This window comes from Microtus pennsylvanicus, chromosome 6 (genome assembly GCF_037038515.1).
Source record: "Microtus pennsylvanicus isolate mMicPen1 chromosome 6, mMicPen1.hap1, whole genome shotgun sequence".
Taxonomy (NCBI): domain Eukaryota; kingdom Metazoa; phylum Chordata; class Mammalia; order Rodentia; family Cricetidae; genus Microtus; species Microtus pennsylvanicus.
The window spans coordinates 108,655,704-108,671,988 of NC_134584.1; the positions used below are offsets into that span (position 1 = coordinate 108,655,704).

Sequence of the window (16,285 nt, forward strand, 5' to 3'; positions counted from 1 at the left end):
ACTCACACACCGGGGCAGGAACCTACTAGGAGGAGTTCTCATTAGCTTAACGACTTGAACATCAAAGAGAATAGCATAGCGCCACTTTGGAAAATAGCTTGGCTGTTTCTTATCTTTCAGACTCCGCTGATCGTGTGATTCTCTGCTACTCTCAGGAGAGAGAAAAACATGCTCATGAAAGGCCTTGTCCTGGTCCATTTTTTCATCAGCATAGAAAGTGCTCGAGGCTGGATAACACACAAAGGAAACACGCCATAGTGAGGAGGGCCACACGCCTGGGATCTAGCATCAGGGAGGCTGAGGAGGGAGGATCGTGAGTCTGAGACCAACCTGGGATAGCTAGCAAGACTCCGTTTAACACAAACAAACAATCCAGCTGACCAAAAACAAACAAGAAGTGGGGAAAGGGGAGGAGGGAGGAAAGAAAAAAGGAAGAAAAGGACAAACTGCTTTATTTAGTGCTTAGCTTTTGAGGCTCGAGGGTACAGCAGCAGCAATGGCCGAGTTCTGGTGAGAGCTTCTCCCATGGAGGGAGGGATCAAGAGGCCGGACAGGCTACCTGAAAGGGGAGGGGCTGGCCTTGCTCCTTACTGACAACCCTTTCTCCCCAAGCTAACTGGAAGTTCCTCTCCAAGGCGGTGGTCCCCACCCTGACTCCTCCTTCTCTTTGAGACTAGTCCAGGCTGGCTTCCACTTCACTATGTGGCCCAGGGTGGCCTCAAACTCCTGCAATTTTCCTCTGCTCCCTGAATGTTGTGATTGCAGGTGCCTGCTACTATAGCTGGTTAGGCTCCACATCTTAGAGACTTTACTGTCTCCCAGCATTGAGAGCTGAGGATGCACAAAGAGTCAAGCTTCCAAGTTTGTCCCTTGGGGGACAAACTAAAACCATGTCCAGACTATAATAATCTATGTACACAGAGAAACCCTGTCTTGAAAAACCAAAGGGGGAAAAAAAGAAAGAAAAAAGAAAAGAAAATTCTGGAAAAAATCTGACTCTAAAGATAGAAGCCAGATCAGTGGGAGACTGGGAAGAGGACTGGCTGCAAAGGGGGAGACACAAGGGAACTTTTGGGAGTGAAAGAAATATTCTACATCTTCTTTTAAAAAAAATTGTTTTATTTTTATTTATGTGTACGGTGTGTGTCTGCCATGTGAGGGCAAGTGCCCTCGGAGGTCAGCAGAGGGTGATGATGGAAGTTATTGGGAGTCGTAAGAGGCGCAGCACGGGTGCTGGGAACCAAACTTGGGTCCTCTGCAAGAGCAGAAACGCTCCTAACCTAACGGAGGCATCGCTCCTGCCCCCGCGATTTTAAAACTTGTCCACTTGGATGGTGAGCTTTACTTCATATCAGCTGTACCTCAATCAAACTTTAAAAAGAGCTTCAGGGGCTGGAGAGATGGCTCAGCGGTTAAGAGCATTGCCTGCTCTTCCAAAGGTCCTGAGTTCAATTCCCAGCAACCATATGGTGGCTCACAACCATCTGTAATGAGGTCTGGTGCCCTCTTCTGGCCTTCAGGCATACACACAGAAAGAATATTGTATACATAATAAATAAATAAATATTTAAAAAAAAAAAGTAAAAAGAGCTTCAGTAAATTAAACTAAGCAGTTAATTAGAGTGCGGCCACCGTCATGAAGACAAAGGAACTGTTCAGACCAGGAGGCTCATGACCTATGACTATTCAGAAGACACAAATAGTCAGGGAATGGAGAAATGGCTCAGGGGTTTTGAACACTCGTGGCTCTTGCAGATGATCTGGTTTTGGTTCCCAGAAACCATAGCAGAAGTCTCACAATCACCTGTAATTCAGTTCCAGAGCATCCAAGGTCCTCTGGTCTCAAGAGCACCTGTCTGCACATATATGATACAGATATACATTTAGGCACATGCATATATATACATCAAGTAAAATAAATAAATAAATACAATTTTTAAAAAAAATTATGTGTATGGACGTTTTCCATACACGTATGTCTGTGCACCACATATGTCCTGAGGTGCCAGAAGAGAGGATACCAGTACCTCAGGAACTGGGATTAACAGATTGCTGGGAATTGTCATGTGGGTACTGAGAGTTAAACCCATGTCCTTTGGAAGAACAGCCAGTGCTCTTAACAGCTGAGTCGTCTCTTTAGCCTCCAAGGACTTTCGTCTTACCGTGAGGAACTAATTACCTCCTTAACTATCCCTAATCATGTTCTAAAGGCCCCATCTCTAAATGTCATCATATTAGTTGGGTTGGAGTGATATAATTTTTAAAAATTAGTAGATTTGTGGCTGGGAGGTGGTGGTTTTTACCTCTAATCCCAACACTTCGGAGGCAGAGGCAGGTGGATCTCTGTGAGTTTGAGGCCAGCCTGGTCTACAAGACCAGGACAAGCTCCAAAGCTACAGAGAAACCCTGTCTCAAAAAAACAAAAAATTAGTAGATTTGTGTGTGTGTGTGTGTGTGTGTGTGTGAATGTGTGAATGTGTGTGAATACATGTCCTATGTGCAGGTGCCCATGGAGACCAGAAGAGGGCATCGATCCCCTGGAATTATAGTCTGTAGTGAGCTGCCCAGTGTGGATGCTGGGAACTGAACCTTGGTCCTCTGGAAGCGCAGGAAATGCTCTTAACCCTTGAGTCATCTCTCCAACCCTTACCTTTTACTTATTTTTTTGCACATGTATGTGTGTGGGCACATACATACTATGACATACATGCAGAGAGATGGGGACAACTTGTGGGAATCAGTTCTTTCCTTCACCATGTGGGCTCTGGAGACTGAACTCAAGTTGTCAGGCTTGGGAATGATGAGACATCTCACTGGCCCAGAAGTGACTCAGATATTCAGTTCATAAGATGCCACGGATGAATGAACCTTGGGAACATGGTGCTAAGGGAAAGAAGCCAGGGGAAAGGACCATGTGCTATGCAGCTCTGTGCTATGCAGAACATTTCATAATGTTCTGATCAAGCCAAGCCATAGAGATGAATATAAAAATATATAAATATGATTTTTTTTTGGGTTTTTCGAGACAGGGTTTCTCTGTGGCTTTGGAGCCTGTCTGTAGACCAGGCTGGTCTCAAACTCACAGAGATCCACCTGCCTCTGCCTCCCGAGTGCTGGGATTAAAGGCGTGTGCCACCATCGCCCGGCTAAATATGATTTTTTAAAGTTTTTTAAAAATATTTATTTATTTATTTATTATGTATACAATATTCTTTCTGTGTGTATGCCTGAAGGCCAGAAGAGGGCACCAGACCTCATTATAAGCCACCATGTGGTTGCTGGGAATCGAACTCAGGACCTTTGGAAGAGCAGGCAATGCTCTTAACCGCTGAGCCATCTCTCCAGCCCAGTTTTTTTTTTTTTTTTTTTTTTTGAGACAGGGTTCCTCTGTAGCTTTGGAACTTGTTCTGTAGACCAGGCTGGTCTCGAACTCACAGAGACCTATCTACTTCTGCCTCCCAAATGCTAGGATTAAAGGCATGTGCCAACACTGCCCAGCCCCAGAATCTATATTTCTCACTTCCTACTAAAGAAATACAACTTCAATTCTGGGGCATGAATTTTAACATAGAACCAACTGCTGGCCACACATAGGAAAGATGTCAGGGGTCGGACAGAAAATAGATATATTCTGGAGGTCAGGAATGTAACTCAGGGGTAGAGCGCTTGCCTAGTAGGCAGGAAGCCTGAGCACCACATAAAGCAGGCGCGGCAGGACACGGCTGTGGTTCTAACACTTGGGGTGGAGGCAAAGGATGCAGGAGTTAGTTCAGGTTTATCCTTGACTATACCCGCCAAGTCTGAGGCCAGCCTGGACTATGCGAGGCCTTGTCAAAGAAGAAAGAGAGATGTTGCGGAAGCTTCTTCCGCTCCCTCAGCCAATAGCCGCTGAGATACCAGCCCACTGGTGCTTGGTCTCTCTCCCTTTAAAAAAGCGGCCACTTCCCTCTGCTCTCACTCTGGCTTCCGGCTCCTCTTCAGCCGACTAGGCTCTCTTCCTGATTGAGCAGAGGGCTGTTGTCTGGGACGGTGATCTCTAAGTTTTTCCCCTTTAAATAAATAGCTTGTCTATTGGTCATAATTCCAAACTGGCGTGGGATTGTTTGTGACTCACGCCTTCAGAGAGAGGGAGGGAAGAAAGAAAGGAAGGAAGGAAAAAGAAAAGAGGGCTGGCAAAATGGCCAGGTGGGCAAAAGTGATTGCCACAGAATCTGATAGCCTGACTGGGATCCTTGGATCCCACAGTGGGAGGAGCAAATAGCTCCACAGTTGTCCTGTGATCTCTTTTCATCTCTCTTGCGCGCGCGCACACACACACACAGAGACAGAGACAAACACAGAGAGAAATATAATAACACATTTAAAAATTAAAGAAAAACAGAACTAAACAAAAGCAGATATAGGAACTGTGTCTGGATCCTGCCCAGAGCCCACATCTGTACAGCTCATATCCCCACCCTTCAGTTAGAGTTTCCTGTAGCTAGCTTTAAACTCACTTTGTAGCCAAGGATGACTTTGAACTCTTGATCCTCCTACAGGTTACCTCCCAAGTGTGTCACCACGCCCAGCTGTCCCCTTTATCTGTGTCTTAGGCTCAGTCCCCATTAAGAGCATCTGTTGATCCAGCCCTGAGCCCTGAGCTCACTGCCTGAGCCTCCTACATTCTTAAGGGACCATGGCTTGATTCCCAGGAAGAAAATGAGTTGGGAGGCCCGGATATGGCCTTGGGCCAGCTCCCTCCCCGTCTAGGTCTCCCCGTCTCAACTCTAGGATGTGGGCTTGTAAGGAATGCCTCTGAAGTCTTCTGGGGCTTGTCCTGCTTAAAGAAAAGTGGCCAGGCTGGGCAGGTGACCCAATATTCTATCCCCTCATACTTTTACATCATGCCTGGCCTCTTTGGGGGAGAAGAATGTTCCAGGTAGGTGTAATAGATGGGTTGCAAACATGGCCCCAATTGTTTACCCACACCCATCCAAGGCCTTACAAGGCAGCTCTGCTCCTTTCATCAGAAAGTGGAGTCTGTCTGTCCCAAGTGACGGAAGTGGTTGGTGTCATTGTTCTGAGCGTAGGACTTAGGGAGGGCTTGACTCACTCGCCTCCTTTCTTGGGCTTCTGTTGTGAGAATTAGCCTAGGCTATCCCTGATGGATGTGATCCCAGTGAAGTCCACCTAGATCACTCAGCACTCTGCAAACTCACCAGCATGAGTGGGGCTACCCTGGGCTACACTGCGCCAGCCAAACTCAGATGGGCTCAACTGAATCCAGCTCGAACCAGCAGAGTCCAACCTGGGCCAGCTGAGCCCAGTTTGAGTCAGAGAACTCAGCCTGATTAGTTAAACCCAGGCAGGCTCAGCAGAGCTCAGCATACAACAGCTGGGTCCAGGGAAGATCAGTGGAGATTAGCTTGGATCAGCCAAGCCCAGGAAAGAGTAGCCAAACTCCACATGCATCGACCAGGCCCACTCCGTGATCAACCCGGATCACCTCATCCTCGCCTACAGCTCATGGAACACAAACTCTTTGAGCCTCTACTCAGTGGTGATTGTGGCAGAGCCGGTAGAGGCTTCCTGGGAACTCTGAGGGCTTCGTGCGTAGGTCCTGACTGTTTCCTTGTGTGTCTTCTGTGCTGCTGAACTGGCTCCAGAACTCAACAGCCATGATCCGAACTTAGAGTCCAACGCTCCCTCCCTGAGGAAGAGGCGCTAGTCAGTCCTCAGGTAAGGAAAGACCAAAGCAGGTGACTTTGGAAGAAGGGGGACAGTGAGCGGATTCTGACTTGGGTGGATAGCTCAGAGTAGGAGTTCTTTAAAAAGAAAAAAAATGTAGGCTATGATGTAGCACAGTGGTAGAGCGCTTCTGTCTCAAGCTCTTTCTTGGTCACTGGTAATACACAAAGGGCAGTGGTGGCACCTCCCATAATCCCAGCACCCGAGGCTGAAGCCAAGCAGAGGAACAGAAATTCAAGGTCCATCTTTGAGGCCACGTGCTGAATTTGAAGCTAGTTTGGATTACAGACGTAAAACCTTGTCTCAAACAAACAAACAAATCCAAGTTCTACCTGCAGAATTAAAGAATAAAATAGTTCACTGTGTCACTGCGAGATTATAAACAACACCAGGCTTCCATCTGTCCCTCCTCCCCCACCTTCTACTTTCTACAGATAGGAATTTAAACAAACAGAAAGCAAACAAAAAACAAACAAAATAACTAACAGCCAAGCGGGCGGCACGTGACTTTAATCCCAGCACTGGGAAGGCAGAGGCAGGTGGATCTCTTGAGTTCACGCCAGCCTGTTCTGCATAGATGAGTTCCAGGACTACACCTTGAGACCTTGTCTCAAAGTAAAAACAAAAGCAAAAAAAAAAAAAAAAAAGCTCTCAAGGACTAGGGGTGTAGCTCACTGGAAAAGGCAAGAACTACCTCAATTACCTCTAGCATGCTGTCAGCCCTTGCTCAAACTCCAGTACCACAAAACCAGATATGCGCAGCTGTGTCTAATCCCTCCCAAATCATGCAAGCAAGTCCTTGCTTCCCTCCGTGGAGGATTTAGCTCATTCAACCCCTCCCCCCACCACCACCTGCCCTCTCTCTGACCCTGCCCCTGCCCCAGGACCCTGGAGTCATGACTTAGTGAGACTGATATTCTGTGACTTTGAAGCTGCTCTTCATCGTGGAACTATGCTGACCACTCCACCCTCTTTTTTTTTTTTTTTTTTTTTTTTTTTTTTTTTTTTTGTCCTTTCCCTCCACGAGTTTCCCAATAATGCCATGGGCCCCAGGGGTGGGGTGGGGCAGACTGGGAAAGGCGTAAACCCTTCAGCCACCTCCATCCCTCCATCCTCACCGAGATGGGGACAGAGAGGTAGAGACAGAGAAATCCAGGCAGGCTCTGCCCTCCCAGGATCTGAGGAAGTCACAGTCAGTCTTGAGGACCGAAAGACGGCAGAGCAGGGTTGGGTCTCATTGCCAGGGAGGGCAGAGCTGTGGGCTCTAAACAGGACCTTCTGCTGCCGCACTTTCTGTTGCTATGATAAACACCAGGGCCAAGGCAACTTAGAGAAGGAAGCATTTATTCGAACTTATCATTCCAGAGAGTGAGGAGCCCATGATGGTGGAGTGGAGGTGGCAGGTGGGGTGGCTGGAACAGCAAGCTGAAAGCTCGCATCTTGAGCCCTGAACTCCAAATGGTGAGTCTTTAAACTCTTAAAGCCGGCCTCCAGTGACACCCTTCCTCCAACAAAGCCACACCTTAGCCTCCCCAGACAACACTACCAACTGGGACCAGATAGCCAAATGTCTGAGACTATGAGGACACCTCATTTAAACCCCACAGCAGTCGCCTCGTGGACTGTAGGACACCTCCGCCCCGCCAAGTCCTGTGCAGGGGACATGAGCTCTAGATAAGGAGCGGTGGGCAGCCCCGGCTCTGCGACTGGCATGAAGATCCCTGATGGCCTAAAGGACAGCGTGACGTTACTCAAAGTCACAGAGGTAGACGCTTCTGTCCACACCAAAACCTGTCCACTGAGGACTTCGGTGCTTTTCATTGTCTTCAAAGACTGGATCGATTCAAATGCTTCTTTATTGGAGGTAGACATATAACGATTTGTTTACACAAGAGGCTTTCACTGAGAAAGAAAAAAGAGGAAACTATTAACATACCACATCAACATGACAACACCCCAGATTCGTCATGTCAAGTGGAAGAAGCGACACACCAAATCTATACCTCAAGATGGCATTTATGTGACATTCGGGGGCGGGGGGGGGGGGGGGAGTGATTGACGGGAAAAGTGCTACTGTGGGAAGAGGCGCTCACTACAGAGCAACAGAGGCCCAAAGGCCGGGAGTGTTGGGTGAAGGAAGTGTTTTATAAAGGGATTATTGCCGGGCAGTGGTGGCGCATGCCTTTAATCCCAACACTTGGGAGACAGAGACAGGTGGATCTCTGTGATTTAGGTCAGCCTGGTCTACAGATCGAGTTTCAGGACAGCCAGGACTGTTACACCGAGAAAACTTTTCTCAAAAACAAACAAAACAAAATGGAATAAAGATAGCCAGGCGTTGGTGGCTATCTTTTTGTCCCAGTCTTTGGGAGTCAGAGGCAGGCAGATCTCTGAGTTTGAGGTCAGCCTGCTCTATAGAGCTAGTTCCAGGACAACTAGGGCTGTTACACAGAGAAACCCCATCTTGGAAACAAAACAAAACACCAAAAGGGTTATTGCAGTGGTTACATAGCTCTATGAGTTTGTCAAAATTCTTAGTTATACATTAAAAACTATACACACACATACTTGCATGTTATGGAAGTCTTATATACATACACACACACACGTATGTATATAAGACTTCTGTAACATGCAAGTAACAATGAAAAGATACAGTTGGGGCTGGGAATGTACCTTGTCTAGCATGCATGAAGCCCTGAGCTTGAACTCATCCCCGTCTAAAAGGAGTGTGGTAATGCGTGCCTGTAAGTCCAGCTCTCAGGAGGTGGGGACCAAATCAGGAGTTCAAGGTCATCCTTGGCGGCACAGCCAAGTGTGAGACCTTCAAGAGCTAATACGAGACAGTGGGGGGGGGGCAGCATAGCTAGCTAGTGTAGGTATCTCTATAGGAAGGTCACTGGGGTGGATGGGGGGGGGAAGGAAGAGGGGTAGGGAGAGGATCAGAAGAAGGGAGGGCTGAGGTCCAGAGTCTTAACCCAAGGTAAATCTGAGCAATGCACTTTGTGGATGTGGCCCTGCCTGCTTCAGAGGCTCTGAGGAGGAGGGCGAGCGTGTCTGCTGTGCTGTTTTGTTTTAGACGGGGTCTTATTGTGCAGCCCGTGCTTACCTGAAACTTGTTATGTTGCCCAGGCTAGCCTTAGCTAAAATTCCCTTGGGCAGCCCAGTCTGGGTCTTACTATTCCTACTTCCTCGCTTCTTGGCTTCTTTGCTGGGGCTTGATTGCAGGGCTTCCTGTATACTCAGCAAGCTCTCTACCACTGAGCTGCACCCCAGCCCTAGGGCCAGCAAGTTGGTACAATTCGGTACATTCTGTAGGTACGTCACAGACGGAACGATGGAGAGCGTCTCCCCCCATCACACCCGTCCGCCCTCATTCCCCTTCCCTGTGTCCTAGAGTGGTGGGCATTTCTCCTGACCTAAGCCAATACAGGGAGAGGAAATCCCAAAGGGATAGAATAGCGCCCTGTGAGAAACCCAGTTTTCATGATGTCTCTGCCCAGGGCCCGTGATCTGCTGGGACTGGGAAAAGTGGGGGAGTGCATCAGGCTCTATGGGGGTGTTGACTTTCAGGGTTAATCACCAGCAGGCCAGGCTGAAATTCTTCTTGCATACTTTTTAAAACAAAACAAAACAGAACAAAACAAAACAAAACAGGGTTTCTCTGTTTATGCCGTAACCCTGGCTGTCCTGGAATTCTCTCTGTAGACCAGACTGGCTTTGAACACAGAGATCCACCTACCTCTGCCTCTGCTGGGATTAAAGATGTGCGCCACCGCACCCAGTCTTTTGTTTGCTTTTTAGAGACCAGAGTCTTGCTATGTAGCCCTGTCTGGCCTCTTCATCCTCCTGCCCCAGCCACTAGAGTGCTGTGACCTCCCTGTTGTGTTCCCACAGCTGGCTACAATGTTTGTTTATTTATTTCTTGGCATAAGTATGCTCCATGCAACATTCGGTACCTACAGTATCACACATCAAATACTTCACTAGAAAAAGTGTTCGTTTATCTGGAGTTCAAATGAAACTGGCCCATCAGTTTTTATCTGACAGGGGACACATTTGGGTGACAGAAAAGATCTAGATAGCAGTGAAGGCAGGGGGAGACATCTTCCACTCCTCAGCCTTCCCTGAAGCATGTGTCACTTGGAATTGACCCGGCGCCTCACCTCCTCCAGGCAGCCTCCTGGATTGTAACTCCACTGTTCCTGTAGTCTCAGCTCAGGGCTGCCAGCCCCGACTTGTAGACTCGCTCACTCCTTGGCCCCAGGCAGCTGCCGAGGTGCCTGGAGTTATTCCTTGCGTGTGAAGACCAGGCTGGGTGTCTTAGTACTGGTCGCGGGGACAGCGTGCGTGTGGTGGGTCTTCCTTTGCTGGCTGGTGGCTGAGTGGCAGCCTCGCTCTTACATAATCAGTCTCTCTCCTCCTTCTTTTTCCAGAGCTAGACTTCACACCGAGCAGCGGCGGCAGTCGGAGAAACCAGAGAAAGCGCCACCCAGCTCCAGATTCCAAGAGGCCTGCTGGGGACTCCCTTCTCTTCCTCCTCTTCCTTCCGAGACCCCAGAGCCACAGTCTCACACCAGCTCCCGAGCTGCAATGGGACTGGCAGCCACCGCCCCCTGGCTGCCCTCCGCCCTGCCAAGCAGATAGGGCGGTAGCTACCCCAGGAGTACCTGCCCCCTCTCAACCTGGGCCAGCCTTTCCCGACTTGGTGGCCACCCTTGCTGACCCGAGGCCATGTAGGTCCTAGCTCAGGCCACTGGACACACTGCTGGGGACAGTGCCTCTGCTGTCAGGGGGCACCCAGTGCACCATCATGCCCTGGGGACTCGCCTGGTTATACTGTGAGTACTGGGGGGAGGGGGAGTTATACCTGGGGATCCTGTCCTGGAAGGCCTTGGTGGGTGGGTGGCTCTACTGTAACCATAGCAACCAGGGCAGCTCCTGTTGGTAAGAAGTTGGGATGCTTTCCAGGGGGTTGCAGGCAGCCTCCGGGATGAGAGATCCACGGCCACCCTCTGCTCTGCCTGCCTCTGACCTCAGGCTCAGATGTACGAGCTGAGTGGGCACAACAGATGCAGGATGGGCCGGCACTGGGGTGGGTGGCAGCTTCTCACCTCTGTAGTTTCATTGGCTCTGGGGTGCAGGGTGGGGACAGAGGTTGTAGAGAGAGGATTTCCATCCTCCTGGGTGTGGCTAGTTGGGGGTAGGGAAGGCACAACACGTGGGGCAGGAGAGGCCTGGGGAAGGAAGCTGTCAGACCCTTCTACCCCTCCCTCCACGGCAGTCAAAATTAAAAAGCAGAAAGACAATGATGTTACTGATAAAAAGAAGAATAAGTTGAAACAAGGATAGAAATCAGCAAAGGACCTGTGGGATGTTTATAGATGCTGGGTGGGAAGCCAGGCTGAGCCCCTCACAGACTCAATGGCAGCTGCAGGCTTTGGAGAGTCGTTGTCGTTGTCGTGACAAGGACCTGGCCTGCTTCGCATCTCCCATCCCCACCGCCACTTGAAGTTATTTATACCAAATAAATGCGGGCAGGGGCTGAAACCACAAGTCTCCAGAGAAGAGCTGGGCACAGTCTGCCTGGTGCTCAGACACTGCAAAGGGTGGGGACATTCGGAATGGGTGAAGTTCCCAGACAGACCCACCTCTTAATGGAACAGGGGTAGCGTGGGTGGGGGTCTTTTCGAGGAGGACACAAAAGTTAGGTGGTAGACACACTGGTAGACGTAGGATGATGGGTGGAGCTAGCTCTCCAAACAGGGACAGGTGTGTGTGGTGGGGCTGAGTGGGGTTCGGCTGGAAGGGGCAGGCAGGTCGTGTGCAGACCCCCGAGGCCTTAAATACCAGGCAGGGGACTGAGGGATTAGGCATCTGAGGGTCAGTTCTTGAGGTGAAGCGATCACACTTAAAGATTCAGTTTCAGTATTTTTAATTATGTGTCAATGTGTGGGTTGGGTACACATGAGTGCCAGTGGCCCTTGGAGGCCAGAGGTGTTAGATCTCCCTGGAGCTGGAGTTACCACCACCTGACATGGTGCTGGGAACTGAACTCGGGTCCTCTAGAAGGGCAGAAGGCACTCTGAACCACCGAGCTACCTCTCCAGTCCTAAGTGATTAGATTTATTTTCTTATTGTGTTGGTGTGTGTGTGTGTGTGTGGTGTGTCTGTGTACCATGGTATGCATACGAGAGCCAGAGGAAGTGTGGGTCCTGGGAATTGAACTCAGGCCCTTGGGCTTGATGGCGAGTGTCTTTATCTGCTGAGCCACCTCTCTAGGCCCACCTGAGGGGAAGTGAGGCTGGAAATGAACACAAGCAGGAGGGGAGCTTCAGATGGCATCTCTCAGGACTTGGCAAGGACAGTTGAGGGGAGAGGTTGGCAGGGCAGAGGCCCCACATTGCATGGGGCTGAGGATCTTGGGGGATGTAGGCTACCTTAACGTATCACCATGAATTTGTGACTCGGCTCCATCAAGGTATTTCCTTCTAGTTCTGGGGACTAGAGGTCTGAAACTGGGGTCACTGATCACTACAGCTTCTGAAGGCTCTAGGGGAGGGTCCTCTTGCCTCTTCCAGATTTCTTGTGACTGCCTGACTGCCTGTGTCCCTTGGCAGGTGGCAGCATTGCAAGCTTGCACAGCAACCCCATCTGCAAGGCCTTTCCCTCTGCACAGTCTTCCTCCTGGAAAGCCAGTCATTAGATCTAGGCTCTCCCCAGGCCCCGGATGATCTCACATCGACAGCCTTTGTTTTAATTACACCTGCAAAGAACCTGTTTCCAAATCAAGTCATTCTGAGATTCGAGGTGGATAAGAATTTGGGAGGGAGATGCTATTCAACCCATTAAGCAGGTTTGTGTGTTGTGGCACCTGTGCGGCAGTCAAAGCACAGTTTGCAGGAGTTAGTTCTCTCCTACTGTGTGGTTCCTGGGATTGAACTCAGGTAGTCAGGCTTGGTGGCAAGCCCCTTTGCCCACTGAGCCATCTTGTTGGCTTAATACTGGTTGTGTTTTTTTGTTCCTTCAGCCCAAGACTATGTTAGGTGCATGGCAAAGACTGATTCTTGCAAACTTGCCTCCTTGCAAGAACGTGGTTGTCAGCCTGGTGGGGGTGGCGCACGCCTTTAATCTCATCAGCACTTGGGAGGCAGAGGCAGGCAGATCTCTGGGATTTCAAGGCCAGCCTGGTCTACAGAGTTCCAGGACAGCTAGGGCTGTTACACAGAGTGGTTGTCTGAGTTCTGTAGGTGGGGAGGGCAGGGCCTGAGCAGACCCAAGCATCATGGTAAACAGTGCTCCTAGGGCTTGGTCCACCAAGTGGGAACAAGTGGGATGGGCTGGGAGGAAGGGGAGGGAAGCTAAGAGGGAGCGTGGCCCAGGCCAGTAGATTCCTTCAAGGTGACAGGAAAGGGAGTGGGAAGACCCAGTCAGTGATGTCAATGAGGACAGACTGGGGAGGGGACTCAGCCTGCCTGGCTGTCTTGGCGAAAAGGAAAGGGAAGAAAAGAAAAGGCAAAAGATAATTATTGGTTTTGAGAACAATAATAATAATAATAATAATAGATAGTAAGTTGGATATGGTGATGCACCTTTAATCCCAACACCCAAGGAGAGGCTGGTGGATCTATGTGAGTTCAAGCCAGTCTGGTCTTCATGAAAAGTTCTAGGCCAGCCAGGGTTGCATACTGAGAGACTATGTTTTTTTTTTTTAAAAAAAGATACTGATTGGAGAACATTAAAAAATGTCCTGGAACGTAAAGATGACTGTAATAATCTCCCACAGAAATCTGACATATTTATTTTTTCGAAAGCACAGGAAATCAATTAAACCTAAAGCCGTCCTACGCATCGCCAATATACTGTTGGCGCGGGCTCCCTTCAGAGGGCCGCTAAACATATCTTAAGTATTTCATCACCACGAGTTGCCTCTCCAACAAGTGAATAAATGTTAAGAAGGAATAACGATGCTGTGTAAGTCTCTGTCCATAAATCTGTCCTGTTTCCTTTCTAGTTTACAAGTTTAGTGGGTCAGCGTCAGTGGGTCAAAGGTTGTAGAGTTTAATTCCATTTTATTATTATTTATTTATTTTTTTTTGTTTTTCGAGACAGGGTTTCTCTGTGGTCCATTTTATTATTAAATGTGCCAAGTGTATTTCCAGGCTGAGAGCTCTTTTGGCAGCATCAAGATTATTAAAATGAAATTATCTCATAAAAACCTTTCCATTTCCTTGAAATCCCTGGTTGGCTTTGTGTGTATTTGTTTCTCTGGTTACAGACTGAATCCAATTGTTCTCATTTGAATTTATTTCTCTCAATAGTGAGGTTGGCCCTTTGGGTGTTGCTTTCTCTTCTATGTTTCTCTCATTCACTTGACCCCTATTCATATTTTTTGTAAGTTCTCTCAAATATTTTTTTTCTGTTTACAAGTACAGATCTGGAGAGTTGTTTTTGAGGCTACAGTGACACCTAGTGGTAATTCCTGGTACTGTTTCAATTGTTGGGACAGCTTGTGTGTGTGGTCTGTTTAGCATCCCAGAGCCTTCAGACTGGAAGGAGCTATAGACCTTCTGGTACTTCTAATGGAGGAGAATGCCAAGGTCATATAGTTCATAGAAGAAAGTCTCTGGGTCACCAAAATCCATTTTAAGATCTGGAACTAGACTTTGTATCCAAAACTCTGAAGGGAAAATCAAAAACAGTTGTGAAACCTGACACACCAAGGAAGGGGCTGAGGGTGCCCTGGAATAAGTAGGGGAGATTGGAGACCAGACTTTGGGTGTCTCCCTGAGGACTCTGCTGCCCAGGGGTGGGATGTGCTTACTATTCCAGGGCTCTGCTCCCCTGCGTTTCCCATCAGTACTCGCCACCCTTGAAAATGGAGGATAGTTGATACAGCTGTGCACAGCAGGGGACGTGAGCTGACACAGCTGTGCACAGCAGGGGGCATGAGCTGACACAGCTGTGCACAGCAGGGGGCGTGAGCTGATACAGCTGTGCACAACAGGGGGCGTGAGCTGATACAGCTGTGCACAGCAGGGGGCGTGAGCTGATACAGCTGTGCACAACAGGGGGCGTGAGCTGATACAGCTGTGCACAGCAGGGGGCGTGAGCTGATACAGCTGTGCACAGCAGGGGGCGTGAGCTGATACAGCTGTGCACAGCAGGGGGCGTGCACACACAGTGCTTGGTCTCATAGGCTCTCGTTGGCTGTGGCCCACAGGTCTTGGGATCCTACTTGGCATGACTTTGGGGAACGAGAATTTGGAGATGTGGACTCTGACCCAAGATAAGGAGTGTGACCTTACGGGCTACCTTCGGGTCAAGCTGCAGTACAAGAACCGGCTTCAGTACATGGTAACGGGAAGAGCACCAAACGGGTCCCTGTTCCCAAGTCCCAAGGCTCACCTGGAGCTGTGCTCACTTCCCATCCCAGATATGTCAGCCCCAATGTTATAGTGACATTGCCCACCTTGGTCTATCACATAACCAAGTGTATAAGAGGATCACCTTCCACAGCTCCCTCCTTCTTCGCTGACCTTTAACCTACTTCCATGTGGCTTTCAGCCTATAACTCAGAAAAGGCCTCCAGGGACTCACTTGGGACAAAGACCTTCAAGTCAGAAAATGGTTCCTTTTGGAGACTGGAGATGCCCACATGATGTTGTAGTGTTTCTACATGGCTAGGTTTTTATTTGCTTCTCTCTCTCTCTCTCTCTCTCCTTTTTTCTCCCACCCTCCCTCCTTTAAGACCTAACTTACTACATATAGTTGGGACTGGGTGGCCAGGAAATGAAAGAATAAGAGCAGTCTCCTTCAAACCCATGGCCTTGAACTTCTAACCCTCCTGCTTCTGCTTCCTTAGGGCCAGGATCACAGATGGGTGCCAATGAGCCTGGTTCACGCAGTGATGCGGCCTTATGCAAGCCCAGGCCTTGTCTATGTTGGGCAAGCACACTACCATCCCTGGCCCTTGTTTTGCTTTATTGATACAGAGTCTCATTATGCTGGACAGGCTGGTTTTGAACTTGAGATCTTCCCGCTTCAGTTTCCCGAGTTCTGGGATGGCAAGCACGTGCCCAGCTCTTTAGGACTATCTTTGAGACTGTTTTTGTTGAGATGTCATTCGTATCCTATACAACCCACTAACTGAAAGAGTACAACACGGGTTGGTGAAGTCTGAAGACCTGAGTTCAATTCCCAGAACCCACATAAAGGTGGAAGGAGAGAACCGACCCCTGAAAGTTATACTTTGACCTCCATATCAGTGTTGAGGCATGTGGATGCCTGCACATACGCACGCACATGCATGCGCACACACACACACAACACATTATTAATAATAACAATAAACAATAAGGTATCTGGCTCATTGGTGCTTAGTGTGTTCACAGAGATGTGCAAAGGTTACCTCTGTAAGCATCAGACGAACCACACTCCTCACCTCCAAATTAACATGTCTTCCTGAAAACCCTTGGTCCATACCCTGGCTCTGAAACTTCAGCCCTTATAGAACTGTGTATCTGAATTCACCTTCCCTTTGTCTTGGGGGGGGGGG

At 49.0% G+C, this 16,285-nt stretch overlaps 1 protein-coding gene across 3 annotated transcripts in view; it reads left to right on the forward strand.

Moving 5' to 3' along the window:
* Il34 (interleukin 34) overlaps positions 1–16,285 on the forward strand; it is a 57,714-nt gene that overhangs the window by 35,631 nt on the left and 5,798 nt on the right. The window contains exons 1-3 of one of the 3 annotated variants that reach the window (XM_075977332.1): positions 9,926–10,082; positions 10,164–10,568; positions 14,951–15,084. In XM_075977332.1, coding sequence (XP_075833447.1) covers positions 10,541–10,568; positions 14,951–15,084 — 162 coding nt within the window. In that variant the 5' untranslated portion in view covers positions 9,926–10,082; positions 10,164–10,540. Of the gene's footprint in view, positions 1–9,925; positions 10,083–10,163; positions 10,569–14,950; positions 15,085–16,285 lie in introns of those variants that run through there. The other 2 variants (XM_075977331.1, XM_075977333.1) reach the window with 2 other exon arrangements.